The sequence below is a fragment of the Nipponia nippon genome, unplaced genomic scaffold (genome assembly GCF_047370975.1).
Source record: "Nipponia nippon isolate SJK-2023a ecotype South Korea unplaced genomic scaffold, ASM4737097v1 scaffold_6, whole genome shotgun sequence".
Classification (NCBI taxonomy): domain Eukaryota; kingdom Metazoa; phylum Chordata; class Aves; order Pelecaniformes; family Threskiornithidae; genus Nipponia; species Nipponia nippon.
Window position 1 is genome coordinate 30,667,632 of NW_028262380.1, and position 14,486 is coordinate 30,682,117.

At 51.1% G+C, this 14,486-nt stretch overlaps 1 protein-coding gene across 2 annotated transcripts in view; it reads left to right on the forward strand.

Annotated features, from left to right (window-relative positions):
• The first annotated feature begins 1,266 nt into the window (after positions 1-1,266).
• The window catches only part of PDGFRA (platelet derived growth factor receptor alpha), a 36,500-nt gene continuing 23,280 nt past the window's right edge, over positions 1,267-14,486 (forward strand). Inside the window, exons 1-5 of one of the 2 annotated variants that reach the window (XM_087737457.1) lie at positions 1,267-1,341; positions 1,967-2,211; positions 2,669-2,697; positions 9,858-9,918; positions 11,314-11,628. In XM_087737457.1, coding sequence (XP_087593583.1) covers positions 9,870-9,918; positions 11,314-11,628 — 364 coding nt within the window. In that variant the 5' untranslated portion in view covers positions 1,267-1,341; positions 1,967-2,211; positions 2,669-2,697; positions 9,858-9,869. Of the gene's footprint in view, positions 1,342-1,966; positions 2,212-2,553; positions 2,705-9,857; positions 9,919-11,313; positions 11,629-14,486 lie in introns of those variants that run through there. The other variant, XM_087737456.1, reaches the window with a different exon arrangement.

The following is a 14,486-nucleotide window of genomic DNA, read 5'->3' on the forward strand; positions in this document are numbered from 1 at the left end:
GGAGGGGAAGGGGGCTGCAGCGGTGAAAATCTCCCACCCCCAGCCTGGCCTCTCCCTAACCCCCAGTCCCCCGCGCCTCCCTGGACGGGACCCCCCTGCGCCACACGGGGCGAGGAGGGGGTAGAGCTCAGCAGCCGCCCTGGAGGGTTTATTTTAACTACCCCCTCCTCTGCGCGGCACCCCTGGCTTTTCGGACGGGCAGCGGCTCAGCAGCAGCTGCCCGGCCCCGGCGGCCGGATCCCCCCGGGGCGGCGGGCGTGGGGCAGGGCCGGGCCGGGCCGGCCCTTAGCGCGGGGAAGGGGGAAGCCACGTCGGGGAAAGCGGCACCGCCGTCGGAGAGACGCGGCACCGCCGTCCCGCTCCCGGTCCCCGCAGAGGCCGGCGGGCTCCCCGCCCGCAGCGCCAGGCTGGCCTGGCAGGCGGCTTTGCCAGTCCCGAAATTTGCAATTTTTATTTTTCGCTGGCTCTTGTGAGATCCCACGTGGAAGCCGTTAACGAGCGCTCGATAATGATCATGACAAAGGCATTATTCAAATGAGGCAGGTAATTGCAACCAGAAGGCGCCTCCTCCCCTTCCTTTTGCTCCTTTCTTTTTGCAAGAGTAACTCTTGCGTTACATCCCGCCCTGACGGTCCTTCGCCAGGAATCACCTCCACCGCCCCGCACGTTAAACCGGACAGGTTCGCACCGGTAAATCACGGCCCGAGCGGGATGGCCTCGGGGCTCGCAGGCCGTTGCTGCCGCCGGTCTGAACCGCACATCTTCGTGGGGTTCAAATCTGCGAGAGCCCGTGGCTGCGACCCAAGTCATGCTAGGACCTTTCCCTCACAAACTAAGGGGTTCAGGCTGCTGGGTGCGCTCACCCCCCCAGGTAGAGCGTTCCAAGGTGAGGTGTTTTTTTTTACTAGGTTTCTTTGTTTTGGTTTGGTTTTTTGCCATGCTGTTGACTCACTGGGAGCCTGTTGTTTATTCACAAGCATTACGGTATCCTGTTAGCATTCCGACCAGGGGCTGCTCACAGCTCTGACTCCGATGATTTCCTGGAGGCACATGTGGAAGCAATAGCGGGGTTGTGCACTCACCCGAGCCGAGGATGCACTAGCGCAGGGGTGCAAAGGGCCGGCGGCGCCGCCGGGGACCCCGGAGCCCCGCCGGGGGCACCTCGGCCCGAGCGCCCCTTGCGCGGGAGTCGGTGCGCGTTTCTGCCCCTGTTCTCTCCGGGGCATCTTCGCTTCAGAGCCTTAATTCTCCTTCGTTTAGGAAAGAGAAAAACCACCGGATCCTGGCGCTTGACTTGGAGGACAAACTTTTCTTTTGTTTAACACTAAAAGGAAAAAAGAGGTGCGGGGGGGAGGAGGGCCAGACTCGGGAGGGGAAGAAGCGGGAGAAGCCCCGGGGCGCAGCTCTCGGGCCGGTGCCCGCCCCGGGAGGCAGGCAGGCAGGCGGGCAGACAGGAGGGCAGGCAGGCGGGCAGGCAGGGCTCCCCGCGCCGCTCCTTTGCTGGGGCTGCAGTGCCCCCTCTCCCGCGGCCGCCGCATTGCCCCGCCGGCCCCGCTCGCCTCTCTCCGCACGGAGCCTGCAGCAGAGGGGCTGCGAGGGCAGCTCCCCGGCAGCTCCCCGGCCACCCCTTATCGCCAACAGATAGCGACGGCCAACAAAGCAGAGATACCCGGTGCTGGCTCCCCGGCGGGGATCAAAGCTCCGTCTGGAGCGTGTTCAAACAGGACGGGCTCGGACGTGCGCTGCCCGCGCCTCCGCAGGCACCTCCGGCCCTCGCCGTGCCCCCGGTTGCCTGTGACTGGGGTTTGGTTGCGCTGGGCAAAGCAGAGGCGGAGGGGAAGAGAAGAGCTTTCCCGGTCCCGTCGGAGCAGCGGGGTCTGGGGGGGCTGCCTCCTGGAGAAGGTTACCTTTCGTTGCGTCTTTCATTCATAAATGTTAGTGATTCGTCTCTCCCCCTCTCTCTCAGTGCCTCCTGCTCCCGGCTGGCTCACGGCCGTCCATCCAGCTCGCTAGCCCAAGCCCAAGCTCAATGGTGTACAAAGGACACGAGGAAGCCGCAAATTCGTTTCCAGATCAAACTCCCATCCATAAACTCACACTGTGACCGTGGACACCGAGCCCGGCGCCCGACCCGCCGTCCTGGAGGGTCTGAGGAGGGAAGGCTCATTCATGAAATTGGGAGCACTCGGAGTTTTCATGAAAGTTTTTTGGGTTGGTTTTTTTTAATTTTTTTTTTTATTTTCTCCCTCTGCAGTGCAAAACTCCCCGCTTCCCCCTTTCCTCCCCCTCGCCCCTGCCATATGGCTAACCTCCCCCCTCCCCTGCAAGGCTGGTGAAATCTGGAGGCAGAGACTGGCCCCCCTGCCTGCGTAAGAGCCTCCCGCCGGCGCGCCCGCCTCCGGCCGCGGGGCTGGGGGCGCCGGGCGAGCCAGGGCGGCTCTTATTCTGAAGGGGCCGGAGGGGGGCTTCATTTCCTGACAGCTATTTACTTAAAGCAAATGATTAGTTTTGGAAGGATGGACTATAACATTGAATCAATTACGGGACGCGGTTTGTGAGACCATTACAGTCGGATCGAGAGGGAGGGCGAGCGGGAGGGAAAGAGCGCGGCTGAGCGGGGAAAGTCACAAAAGACGTGGACCTATTTTGGATATTTTACAATCTGCAGGATTGGGGCTGCGGACTATAAAGGAGAAGGTAAGAGGTGAGGGCAGTTTCCCCACCTTTTTCTTTTTTTCGCCTTTTCTCTCGCTTCTTCTCCCCCCCCCCTTTTCTTTCCCCCCCCCCCCCCTTATTTTTTTGTTGTTGGTTTGGGGCTTTTTTTCTCCTTTTTCCCCGGTGCTCTGAGCCGGGCGGCGGGGCTCCGGCGGCGGGGGACCCCCGCGGAGGGGAGCGGGGAGCCGGGGCTCGGCGGGCCGTCGGGGCGCGGCGGCGAGCAGCGCGGGCAGCGCTAATGACAAACACATTGGGACGGCGGGGGCCACCGCGCCGCATTCCCGCCGCGGGGGCGGGAGCGACCGCCGGGGCTCCGCGGGCAGCGCCGGTGCCCGCCCGGGGGCACGGGGGGCGACGCGCACCGACAAAGTGCGGTAGGGTCGCGCCCAGCGGCTCCCCCTCTTCTCGCATCCCTTGCTGCCTTCACCCCGCTGCTCTCCCGTCCCTTCCCCCACCCTTTGTTTTTCACCACCTTCCCCTCTCCAGATCCCCCTTCCCCACCTCAGTCCCCCTGACCCGGTAGCCCCAATCGCCCCGAGATCCCGGGCGGGGGCACAGACACAACCCCCCCAAGGCGAGCCGACCTCCATCCCTGCGCGCCCCGTCTTTTTTCACACGTCTCAGCGGAAGAGAAGATGCTGAATTTAGGCAGGACTGGTACCTGGAGCCTTTCCAGCTTACAGCCCCCTCTCGCAACGGGAACGCCAGCCCTGCCGCATGCCCCGCCGACTGCTGGAGCCCACCGCCTCCCACCCCGGGGCAGGGCAACGTCTTCGCGGCCACCGTTTGGATTTTGTCAAGCGCGGAGGTTGCAAACTTGCCAGCCTCTGCCAGGCTGGAGTCCCCTGGAAAAGTCCTAGGAGCAAGTAGGAAATGGCTTTTTGGCTGTCCGCGGCATTGCTCAACATTTTTGGACGCGGATCCCGCAGCCCAGGAGCCGTTCCAGAGAACAGGACTTGGACAGCTTTTTCTGGAGCCAGCAGCGACAGACCTAGCGAGGCAGCAGCAGCCCCGCGGCGCAGCCCCAGCGCCCGGGGCTTGCCCGCATGCCGGCGGGCGGCTGCGGGGCAGAGGCGGGGGCGATGCCCAGGCTCCCGCCCGCGCCGGGGCCACGTTTCCAGCGCCCCTCGACGGCATTTTCGGCGCGTCCCTTGCGAATGCACCAGCTCCCTGGCGCTCCTCCGGGGCCCAAGGCTGCACGCCCGGGGCGGACAGGGCACGGCCTCGGCCCGGGCGGGGACCGACGGACACGTCTCCAGGGCTGCGGGCACGTCGCGCTCCCTTGGTCCCACAGCTCCGAGCCGGGGCACGACGCCTGTTCCCCGCCGAGACCCCCGCCCCCCTGGGGTCTCTGCCTCGCCCGACGGAGAGGGCTGGAGAAGAAGCCCCGGGTCGCAGCGCCAGCAGAATTATCAGCCCCGGAGGGAAACACGGCTTCGCTTTGCCCCTCTCCGTCTCCCCTACCCCGCTTTTCTTTTTCCTGGCTACCTCGCATTAAAAAAAAAAAATAATCGCTCCAGCTTGGCAAAGGCTTTCCTATTGTTTCCCAGACAAACAGCGAAGTGGCTGGGAGTTGCCATCTCTGCTAGGTTTGCTCGGTGTCCCGGGCAGCCTTTGATCCGCAGCGGCTCTGGCCGCCGGGCTCCGCCGAGGGGGATCGGCGGCAGCGCCGCTTCCCCTCTCCCCGGGGGCTGCCCCTCGGGCTCCCCGCGGGCAGGCAGGGTCTGGCAAACGCCAGCAGCCTGAGGGGGGCCGGAGAGTGTGAATGGACCCCCCTCCCGCCACCCCACCGCGGTCCCGGCTGGCTGTCGGCGGCCCGCTCTCTCCCCGACGGGGCGCACCGGGGGAAGGGGGGCGGCTCGTTATGCCCTCGGCATCTCCCAGGGCCGGCGCAGAGCCCAGCCGGGGTCCCGGCTCGGCTGCCTTAACTCCGTGTCCCTGGATGGGGCAAGGCACCGGATCAAAGCAAGGAGACAGGCATCAAAGGTTCCTCTGTCATCGGCCGATCAAAATATGAACTGTGGAGATCCGACTGTTAACTTTGGGTCTAGAAAAGCTAGGGAACGATCTCCCAGCAAGGGACTTCGTTTTTAGCTTCTAGTTAACAAAGAGCATTTTAGAAAGGCCCTCAGCTAAACAGCAGTTTGGCCAACCTCAAAGCTTGGGAGGAAAAAAAAAAAAGTTTGAAGAAAAATGAGACCGCACAAAGCACTGGGATTTAGGCGTCCACAAGCAAACCAGCTCTCCCAGCCTGCAGGCGCTCTCCCGCTGCTTTAAAGCGAGCCCCGTTGTTCTGGTACTCCTCTCCAGGCACCAAGGGGCAGGAGGCGTGCCAGTCTGCCTGCCATCGGACACTGGGGCCATCTTTGCTGTTATTTGCTTGTTGATGTATGGGAAATCTTCATGCGGCTGTGAGAGTAATATACAGGTATTAGGTTTCAAGAAAGCAGGAAGTAATAAATAGTTTAATAAAATACCTCTCTGCAGTGCTACAGTATCGAGCTAGGATTCGCGTACCGTGTATATAGACAGAAAAGGTCTTGCATACCCCAGACCTTGCTGGTTAGTTCCAGCTATACCAGCTGGTCTACAAATGAGGGTGAAATGTATAACCTTACACAGTCCTCGCCTCGCTTGCTTCCTTAGATCATGGCCACAACGGCGGTACTTCTGCATGTGAACTCTGGAAATTTTAATCAAAGATGTTTGCTTCACTTGTTTTAAGGACCAGGGAATGACTTCTGAGAGGTTATTCTTCCTGGTGGTGGCAAGAATTGCTGATAATTTAAAAAAAGCAAGCAAGTAAGCAAACAATCCTTTCTCTCCCTCTTGCCTTGCTCTCCTGCTTGACTCATCTCTTTCAAGTCAATAAAGCTTTGCATGGGCACCCGAGGGAAAAGTTTGCAACAGCTAGGCTTCCTAGCTCCTGAGGTCAACAGAGATGGGATTGTTTTTTTCCATGCAATGCTTCTGAGCACTTGATTTGGGCTCTGAGGTGTTTTTTGACCTGATCCTAAGAATCTAAGTGAGACGCATTCCTTGGAAGTGCCAGGCTTTTTGTCTGTTTCCTGAGACAGCCTGGAAAATCCTCTTTGGACTGTGTGGGGAAATTTAGACTTTGCAAATTTCCCTCCACCTTTAGCTCCTGGACTGGTGGAGCCTCTCCTTGAGGGTTAGGCTGAAGAATCGGGGCTGACTGGAAGGCTCCTTCGGTAGCAGCCATCACTGCGTGTCCTGCAGAGCCCGCAGCGCACTGCAGGAGCCCAGCACTGGGCTAGTCTTGGTGCGTAGTCGTTCCTGCATACAGGCTATGCTGAATGCAAATACTTGTAAAGGGATGCGGAACAAGCTTCATTTTAGGAGAACATTTGTGCCAGTCTTTCTCATTGAGGACATTTTTTTTGTGTTGTTTGAACCTTTCCCCAGTGAAACCTTCAGACCCGCCTGTTAGCACTGCAGGGCAGCTCTGCTCTTGCGGAGAACTGAGTCTGCAATTTGGGAACTGAGAACCAAGAAATGTTTCGGGAGGTCCTGTCTGAACATTCATATTCAGCTGGTGACATATACCACAAAGAGGAAATGTTCCCCACTTTTCTTGGGCTGGCCTTAGCTCTTCCTGGAAAAGATCAGTCTTCCCAGAAGGACAGACTGCCACTCTGACAAAATCACCACTGAAATTATCCAGCCCTCTCATAACAAGGATAATCACATCATTACTTGCCAAGATTTGCAATCCAACTACTGTCTTATCCCTTATGTAAATACAGATCAATAGGGACCAGTTTGGTTTTTTTTTTTTTTTTTTTTTTTTAAATCGGTGAACTCGGATGAAATTAAAATGTAAGAAATTTGAATTTTACGTTGATCCAGGAGACCCAGTTTAGTTTCCATCAGCTACGTTGGAGACTAGCGCTTCCTTCTGCTCGGCAGGCGATTTGGCTCATTAATGTGGATCAACATTGCCATCCTGTGGCCAAGAGGATGAACTGCAGAGACCGGGTAGCTGGCAGGAGATGTGTTGCTAGTCTCCAGTTTTCTGGTAGATGGGCTAGTTTTCTGTCTTGAAAGGGGTCTTTGTTTGATTTACAGCACTATGACAAATATATACCACTGGCTCTTCTTGGTCCGCCACGGTGCTTTCTCTCTAGGTTATGTAGAGCAATCACCTAGGAAAAGCATCATTTTCTAAACACGTTTCCATTGGCTTTCTGGATATTGATTTTCCTTTGTCTTCCACGGTGCAGTCAATGAAACCCTTCTTGGTAGGAAGCCAGCGCTTGGCAGTGAGTGTTTAGAAGATTGACTCCTTGCTGATAACAGTTCTTCAGATGTTCTTTCCTGATTTTTTTATCACTAAAGCACACAAGAGTGAGATCAAAATTTCAGTCAGATCCTTTCAAACCCCAGTGGTTAAAGTAGATGCAATGACTGTTTTACCCTGGGTAATCAGCCTCCCCTGCAGAGAGCTTGGCCAGCCCTTCATGGCATCACGTAGCTTTCACTATACACGCCTATGTTTCTATTTTAGCTAGCAATGTTCAAGGTATGCAAGGAATTAAGGTTGGCTCAAACTTACCTTGTATGTGTGCTGACAATACTGGGCTTTAGCTTGCATAAACCTACTGGCTTCAGTGAAGTTACACCAATTTAAGGTTTGATGGAGTGGTGTTAGGAACTGAACCTGGCATATTCATTCAGGGCTGAGATTTGGGTGATTTAGGACAAAGAGGGCTGCTCTGTCATAAGAAAGGTAAAAAAGGCAAATGAGTGCATACAAAAAATTAGGTGATCACAAATAAACAAAAACATGGTAAGCATACCTGCTGGGTGTTGTGGGAATGAGTAAACTCTCTTTTGCCAAGAAGTGTGAAATCGTATCTGTATTAAACTTTGACTCCAGCAATGATGTGCGAGGATACATTGGCGATGGGACTCCAGCATGCTTAAGTCGGCTGCATGATGTAATGAAATCCAATTCGAATAGATTTTGAGTACAGATGATGGTGAATCCTTAGTACGTTATTCTGTCGTTCACAGTGAGGAAGCGTTGCTCTGGGTCTTGATGAGATTAACAGGCCCCTGAGGAAAGATCAAAGCTCTGGGTTGTGAAAGAATAGCCAGCTGGAAAGAGCAAATTTAGTTAAGTCCTTGTGTTTTTAAACTGCAATGGTAGATCGCGGCACTCAGCTCTTATTGATTTCTATGGCAGCCCAGCCAAGACAGCAAATTCGAAGTAGCCCTTTGGAAATGCTGTCATCTGTACTTATATCAGTGTAGTCATGGGGCTTCACTTCTCACTTACCTACACAGCTCTGCAACAGGGTAAGGCCACTTCAGCAGAGCTTCGGCAGGCTGGTGTGCAAGAGCTGAGCTAGCTTTGTGTTTTCTCCTTCTGTGCTGCGTCACTTGCACTGAACAGTCTGCAAAAACAACACAAAAGGGGGACAGAAAGGAAACTTGGCAGACAGCGGGGCAACACTGTCTTGTGGATCTTGGGAGGTTAGGAGTCAGATCAATAAAGCAGACCATGGTAAGTCTTTCAAGATTTACAGTAGGTTACTTTATCAGAAAAAAATTACAGGATATAAATGTGATAAAGATGAGCAAGGAGGATGAGACTGAGGGACTTCTTTCTTTGATGTCCGAGAGTCTGTTATCAATGGGAGACAGATACATAAACACATGGCAATTATTGCTAATTGAAGAATCAGGCAAAACACCTTGTCTCTGCTGGAATGTTGTCAGCTGAATTTCCAAAGTTGTTTGTACATGTTTTTGGGGGTTGGTAGTTTGTAAGTCTTCTAATCCTGTTTCTGAGACCTTTATGTTTGATCCGTGTATCAAATACTTTTTGTTTTGCAAAAGTGCGCTGTCTGCTCCACATGTTGTGGAGGAAAGAGAGACTGGTTCAGAAACACTCCTTGGCGTGTTGTAAGGATTTAACTCACATATGGCACTGGCATAGTCATAATAACTGAACGTACCTATGTGCTTTCCTGTCTCAGCATCAGGAGCTGAATACCAGAGGGTGAACAGAAACTCTCCAGAACCTTTGAAAAGTAGTCCTGGTCTTGGCACATCATCCTTTATTTTACTCCTTAGTCTGTGTTTCAGATTAGGGGCTCTTCCGTGCTGACATTTTTTAATCTATATTGGCTTTGGGCCAAATCCAGTTACTATTAAAGTCACTAACAAAATGTCCATTGATTTCAATGGGAGCAGGGGTTGTAGGACCTCCTCCTTTGGAAATTATCTGGCAGGCTGCTTGAGGGTTTTAATAGAAATATCATTAGATGGGACAAAAATTACATAGATGCTTATTGCCACTGCTGCCTCTTCAAGACTGATGCCTTAGGATTATGTGTTTGAAAGCTAAAATTATCTCATGTGATCTATGACTCCCCACACTGTTGGGGAGAAGAGATGCTCTGCGAATGGCAGTGCTGGTCTACAGTCTGTCGTGGATTTATACCATTAGAAAATTTCAGCATATGTTTTAAATAGCATGTCTCTCAATCAAGGGAATTCTTGCTAAATAAGCAATAAACACTATTGTATTGCATTGTATTCAGTAAGCTATATATATATATATATATATATACATATGTACAATGGCAAAACAAAAATATCACTCAGGATTGTACTATTTGTAACAAAAGTAGCTTTTAAATATGCTTTTTCTCCCGTAAAAGCTGCTTGCAGCTAAAAGGCCAGCACTTACCGCATAAAGCCATTGCACCCTCCCCGATGTGCGTGAGGGTACTGGCTCTGTGCAGGTGTGTCTCTGTGGGCTCAGTCCCGGTGGCTGCAGCGGGCATCAGAGCTGCTTGCAGGTTGTTCGAGAGAGGGATGCGCCAGGACTTGGCTCCTTACGCTGCCAGGGGAGAGAAGGGGTTATGGTGCCTTAGCTGCATTCCCCGTGCCGGTGATGTGTCCGTGGCCCCACGTACCTCGTGGGAGGTGGTGACACACATCTCAATGGGTTGTGGGTGAGAGCTGGGGTCCCAGGGGCCGCTTCTCTCTGTGGCACCATGCAGAGTGTTGGGAAGCTGTGCTAGGGCACTGCAGGAGCGGGGTCCTGCAAACTTTCATACCATTTTCAGTCCATTAACTGGCTCCCTCTTGCCTTCTTTCTGTTTCAGTTGTTGGTAACTATGGGTACTTCCCCATGGATGTTCCTGATCCTGGGATGTTTTCTCACAGGTAATGTTTCTCAGTCCTCTAAGCCTCCTTTGTAAATCCTTATTTAAGCTTGCTTTCATTGTGCCTATGATAACAAATGCCAAATGGTTGCCAGCTGGCTACAGGCTCGATTTTTCTGGCTGTCCCTTTAGTAAGCTAAGACAAGAACTACTGAGAAGACGGTACTTTTGCTGGCCTGTGCTGGCCACTTTGGCACCCCTGCAGCTGCTCTAACCTCCTGCCCGGCTTGTCTGCCCGTGCAGGGAAAGTGAGCCTGCCTACCTCCCGCTGTCTCCAGCGGCACGGTGCAGGCGAGGCTGCCTGTGTGGGCTCCCCGCATCCTCCCACGCCGCACCACCGAACCGCGCTCGCCGGAGCTGCCTGCCGAACCTCCCAGCATCTGCCGAGCGAATGGTGCCGGGACGGGAGGGCAGGGTTTGCCACAGGGTGCCAAATATAGAAAGGGCCTGTAGATTGAGATAACACGTGCAGGAGCGAGAAACTGGTTTCAAAGACAGTCTGGATTTCTGCTGCCGGTTTATTGCACAGAGCCCACTTTCACGCCATGGGCCTAAATGCTTGTTTATCATGGTCTACCCTATCTGTTTTGTATGGGTCATTTGATAGATTGGAACAACAAATCTGTTTCCCTGGTGAATTCCTTGGTTTTTTTCTGTGGGGCTTAGGGTGTGGATCCTCTAATTTTCCTTCTGGGAGTTGGACCTGCATCAGCCCACCTACAAATTACCTAGGCTTGCAAATCTCAGCCTCTAACCATAGACTGCATCTGAAAACCAGTGCCACCTACCACATCTAGTTCAGTGAATTACAGTTTTATTTGGCTATAAACCTGTACATTTTGGCTAGAGGTAGACCTGATGCACAAATTTTGGATCTAAGCCCCTGCTCTAGTCCTTTGCAGAAATAGAAGCCAGATGTAAAATGCAGGTGTTGGTCTTGGGAAAGGGTTTCTAACTTTCAGTTGTGAGCTTACTCGAAGGCTGACAGAACTGCTGTTTTCCTGACCATTGCTGTAAGGACCTGCAAGATGCCTGTGACCCAGCAGCCAGGGTGTGGGATTCACTGGTCTGCAGCAGAGCGGTGCCGCATTTGGGGCTGAGAAGCTGAGGTGTGGATTGGGAGCCATCTCTAACTTCACCTCTGTCTTTCACCTCTTGACATGACAAACAGAAGTCAGCAAGCAAACACTTAGCATTTCAAAGGTTTGCTTTGATTATGTGTTTGCCTTCCATTGGGCAAAGCTCTGGCTTTTAACAAGGGCAAATTTCCTAGGACATCAGCACATCTGAAATGGTCAGAAAAACAGCTGCTCTGGATCCACTCTGCTTTCTTTCACATCCCTGCTCTGAGGCTGTTCTGTGTGTTCATATGCTATTTATTCGTGTCTTTTTGCAGGACCATTCCTAACATTTTGCCAGCTTCCTCTGCCGACTATTGTTCCCAATAGGAATGAAATGGTGGTACAGCTGAATTCCAATTTCACACTCAAATGCTCTGGAGACAGTGAAGTGAGCTGGCAGTACCCAGTGACCGAGGGAAGCCACAGGATAGACATTAGACATGAAGAAAACAACAGTGGCCTCTTCGTGACGGTGCTTGAAGTAGGAAATGCCTCAGCTGCTCATACGGGCTTGTATGTTTGCTATTATAACCACACTCAAGTGGAGGATGGGGAAGTGGAAGGGAAGGACATCTACATCTATGTGCCTGGTAAGCGGGGGATGCCACAGCCGTACCTGGAGGTTTGGATGGGAGGGTTGAACCATGCATGTTCAGAAGCAGCATATTGCTGGTGGCAATTTGATGTTGGAGAAAGATGAATGACCCCAGGGCCATTTCCTCGCGTGTAAATCAAGACCAGCCCCTGTGAGTCTATTGATATGTTCCTCTTTCTTTCTATTGGTTTTCACTTTTTTGGTAAAAGTTTTAGTTCTTAAGAAGAGGGATGAATTCACAACTTCAGAGCTGAGGTCTGACTGCCAGGGGCTGGGTAGTAGACCTTGGTGGCTAGGCTAAGCCCCAGCTCAGCTGTGAGAGCATGTCCAGCCTTCAGGTTTGCCTGGCCCTGGGAGGGGATTAACACCAGTGTTGACCTTTTCAGGGGTGACTTGGGCGGATGTTTTGGGACGTGTACTGACCAAACCAGTGCCATGTCTGGCACTAAAGCAGTCGCCAGACGAGGAAGGCCATATCTCGTTCTTAACCTCAATTAGGCTTGAACTGAGAACTGGAAAAAGCTCACGTGTGCACAGGGCCTGGGAAGTGTAAAGCAAGGGAGGTGTCTTGGTGGGGGTGGTTGTCACAAGGGAGGGTGAAACGAGAAGTGTTAACTGCTGGCCAGTCTGACGCAAGATTAAAAATATGGTGCTGCCATGCAGTGCTCTGTAATTTTCAAAGCAAACTCAGCCTTCCCAGGCTCTGCGCCGCCTTTCTCTTTAGTGGTGGAAAACCTGTTGGACCCAGAAGAAATGGCATCCCTTCTTTTCGGAAGTACCTATCCCCAGCTTTGCCCTCCCACCCCCTTGTTCTGACTGGAAATGTGTTTAAAGGCTTTCCACACTATCCATGGGATGGTCTCTATTGTTGTAGCTGAGATAGGCAGCAGAGGCTGAGCCACAACGGACTGCCTTTGTAAAGCCCTGTCTGGATGTTTCCTCAGCGTTGGCTGGAGTTCAGGGGATGAGTGGCACAACTGCAGGGCCAGGAAAGATCAAGCCAGTAGATTTGCAGTAAATATTTTGAAGAGGAAACGAAAGAGAGAAGAGATTGCAAATCATCCTGCAAAACTGCACTATGTTGTGAAGGAGATGATGTCTGAAACTGCAGGGAAGATTGTGGAAGGGGAAAAACTCAGGAAGCACTAACGAGACTTGTTTTAAGGGCAATTTTGCAGTGGCATTAAGTTTTTGCAGTTCACAATGTGTGATTTGAGGACAGTGATTCTTCCAAGATTTCTTCTCCATTTCCCACAACAAATGTAAAGCATTTGCCTTCATTCTTGAAGCAAGAAGATGCGTCAACAGAGGCTGCAGGCTTTGGCACATGTGTCTCAATTTCCAAACAGCTCTGACCAAATCACCAGAAGATTTTCTTGGTGTTAAGCAGTCTTATAACTCACTCAGTGAAGGAATATAAAGGCAAGAAATGGAAGATTTCTTCAAGAGGGATTTTTGGTTTGGTTTTCAAATGCCTCTAGACATCAGCCTACCAGATTTGCAGGGCAGAGACACCCTGTAATTTTTTCCACTCACTAACCATCAAGATGTCATAAATGCAGAAACATATCCTTTTCTCCAAATTATAGAGAATGTTTCTGTTTCCACTATAAACTTTGTCTTTGCAATTGTTTTTCCTGCAATGAATTAGGAGGGCAATGGGTGGCAGCAACCCACTTTAGCCAAGGAGGATTACATTGAGACTTCACACAATATCCTATTTTCAGTAACAGCACACAGAAAACTAAACTAGGTGAATCCTGTTTCTGTTTTAAATTACAGTGGGAAAATGAATGCATGGAGTTGGCAGCGTGTTTGGGACAGAGTGCTGTGTTTGGAATATTGCTACAAAGAGCCCGCCAGTGCAGCAGAAAGTCTATTGTTGGAGAGATTTGGATTGCTATTTATTAAATTTTATTATAAAGCTTCACACAGAAGCTTCAGGCTAACAGGGATTATTTGTTTATTCCGAATGGCCAAACAGAGATAATTTGAGGGCTGTTCTTTTTAAGTTGGATATGTTATACAATTATGTTTTAAACTCAGACTTTGGATTGGCTGGATAGGAAAGCTGGCATGTATTTTGTTGACTTTAAAAGAAATAAAACTACCAGGTGTTTGTTTGCTTTCTTCTGGTTGAATACCATATTTTGAAAACCACATGCTGTGACCATAATTGAATATGTCTCATAACTGTAATGTTGGACATGTTAGAAATGCATGAAGATAAGTACCTTGTACTATTTTTGATGAAATGTGGCTTTAACGGTGTCCAACTTAAACAACATGAAACTAATTTCTACATTTTTGACATTGAAAGCGTTTGGATTTTTTCTTCTTTTTATTTTTTTTCCCTGCTTATATATTGGTTAGGGAACGGCTGCTATCACAAAAGGAAAAAAACTCTAACTGAAGAAGATGAGTGATTTGTGCCAATAAAAGGCAGGATCTTTAATACATTTTTGTGTGCAGTGAATGTTGCACCTAAGTGCAAAATCTTTTGTCATAGAAATAGGATGTTTAAGTCCAAATTCTTCCCTAAGACCTTTGCTGTACATATATCTTGGTAGAGTTGTCTATGATAAAGTGACTTCGCCTTTACTTTAGTCCCTAGCAATTGCATAAATATTTTCACACCCACTAGTGATTTTCTTGCTTTTTGTCACCTAATATTCTTTTGCCTTCACTGTAGGAATATCTCAGAACCAAGTCTAAGGGGAATAATAATCCTCAGTGTTTTTTTTGTGGGGGTTCTTTTGTATTTTTCATTCTGCACCCTGAATTGTCACAAAGGAGCCCAAGCCCTTTCCTGTTCAGTACTTAGGTTAAATGCCTTGCTACATGCCACATCAA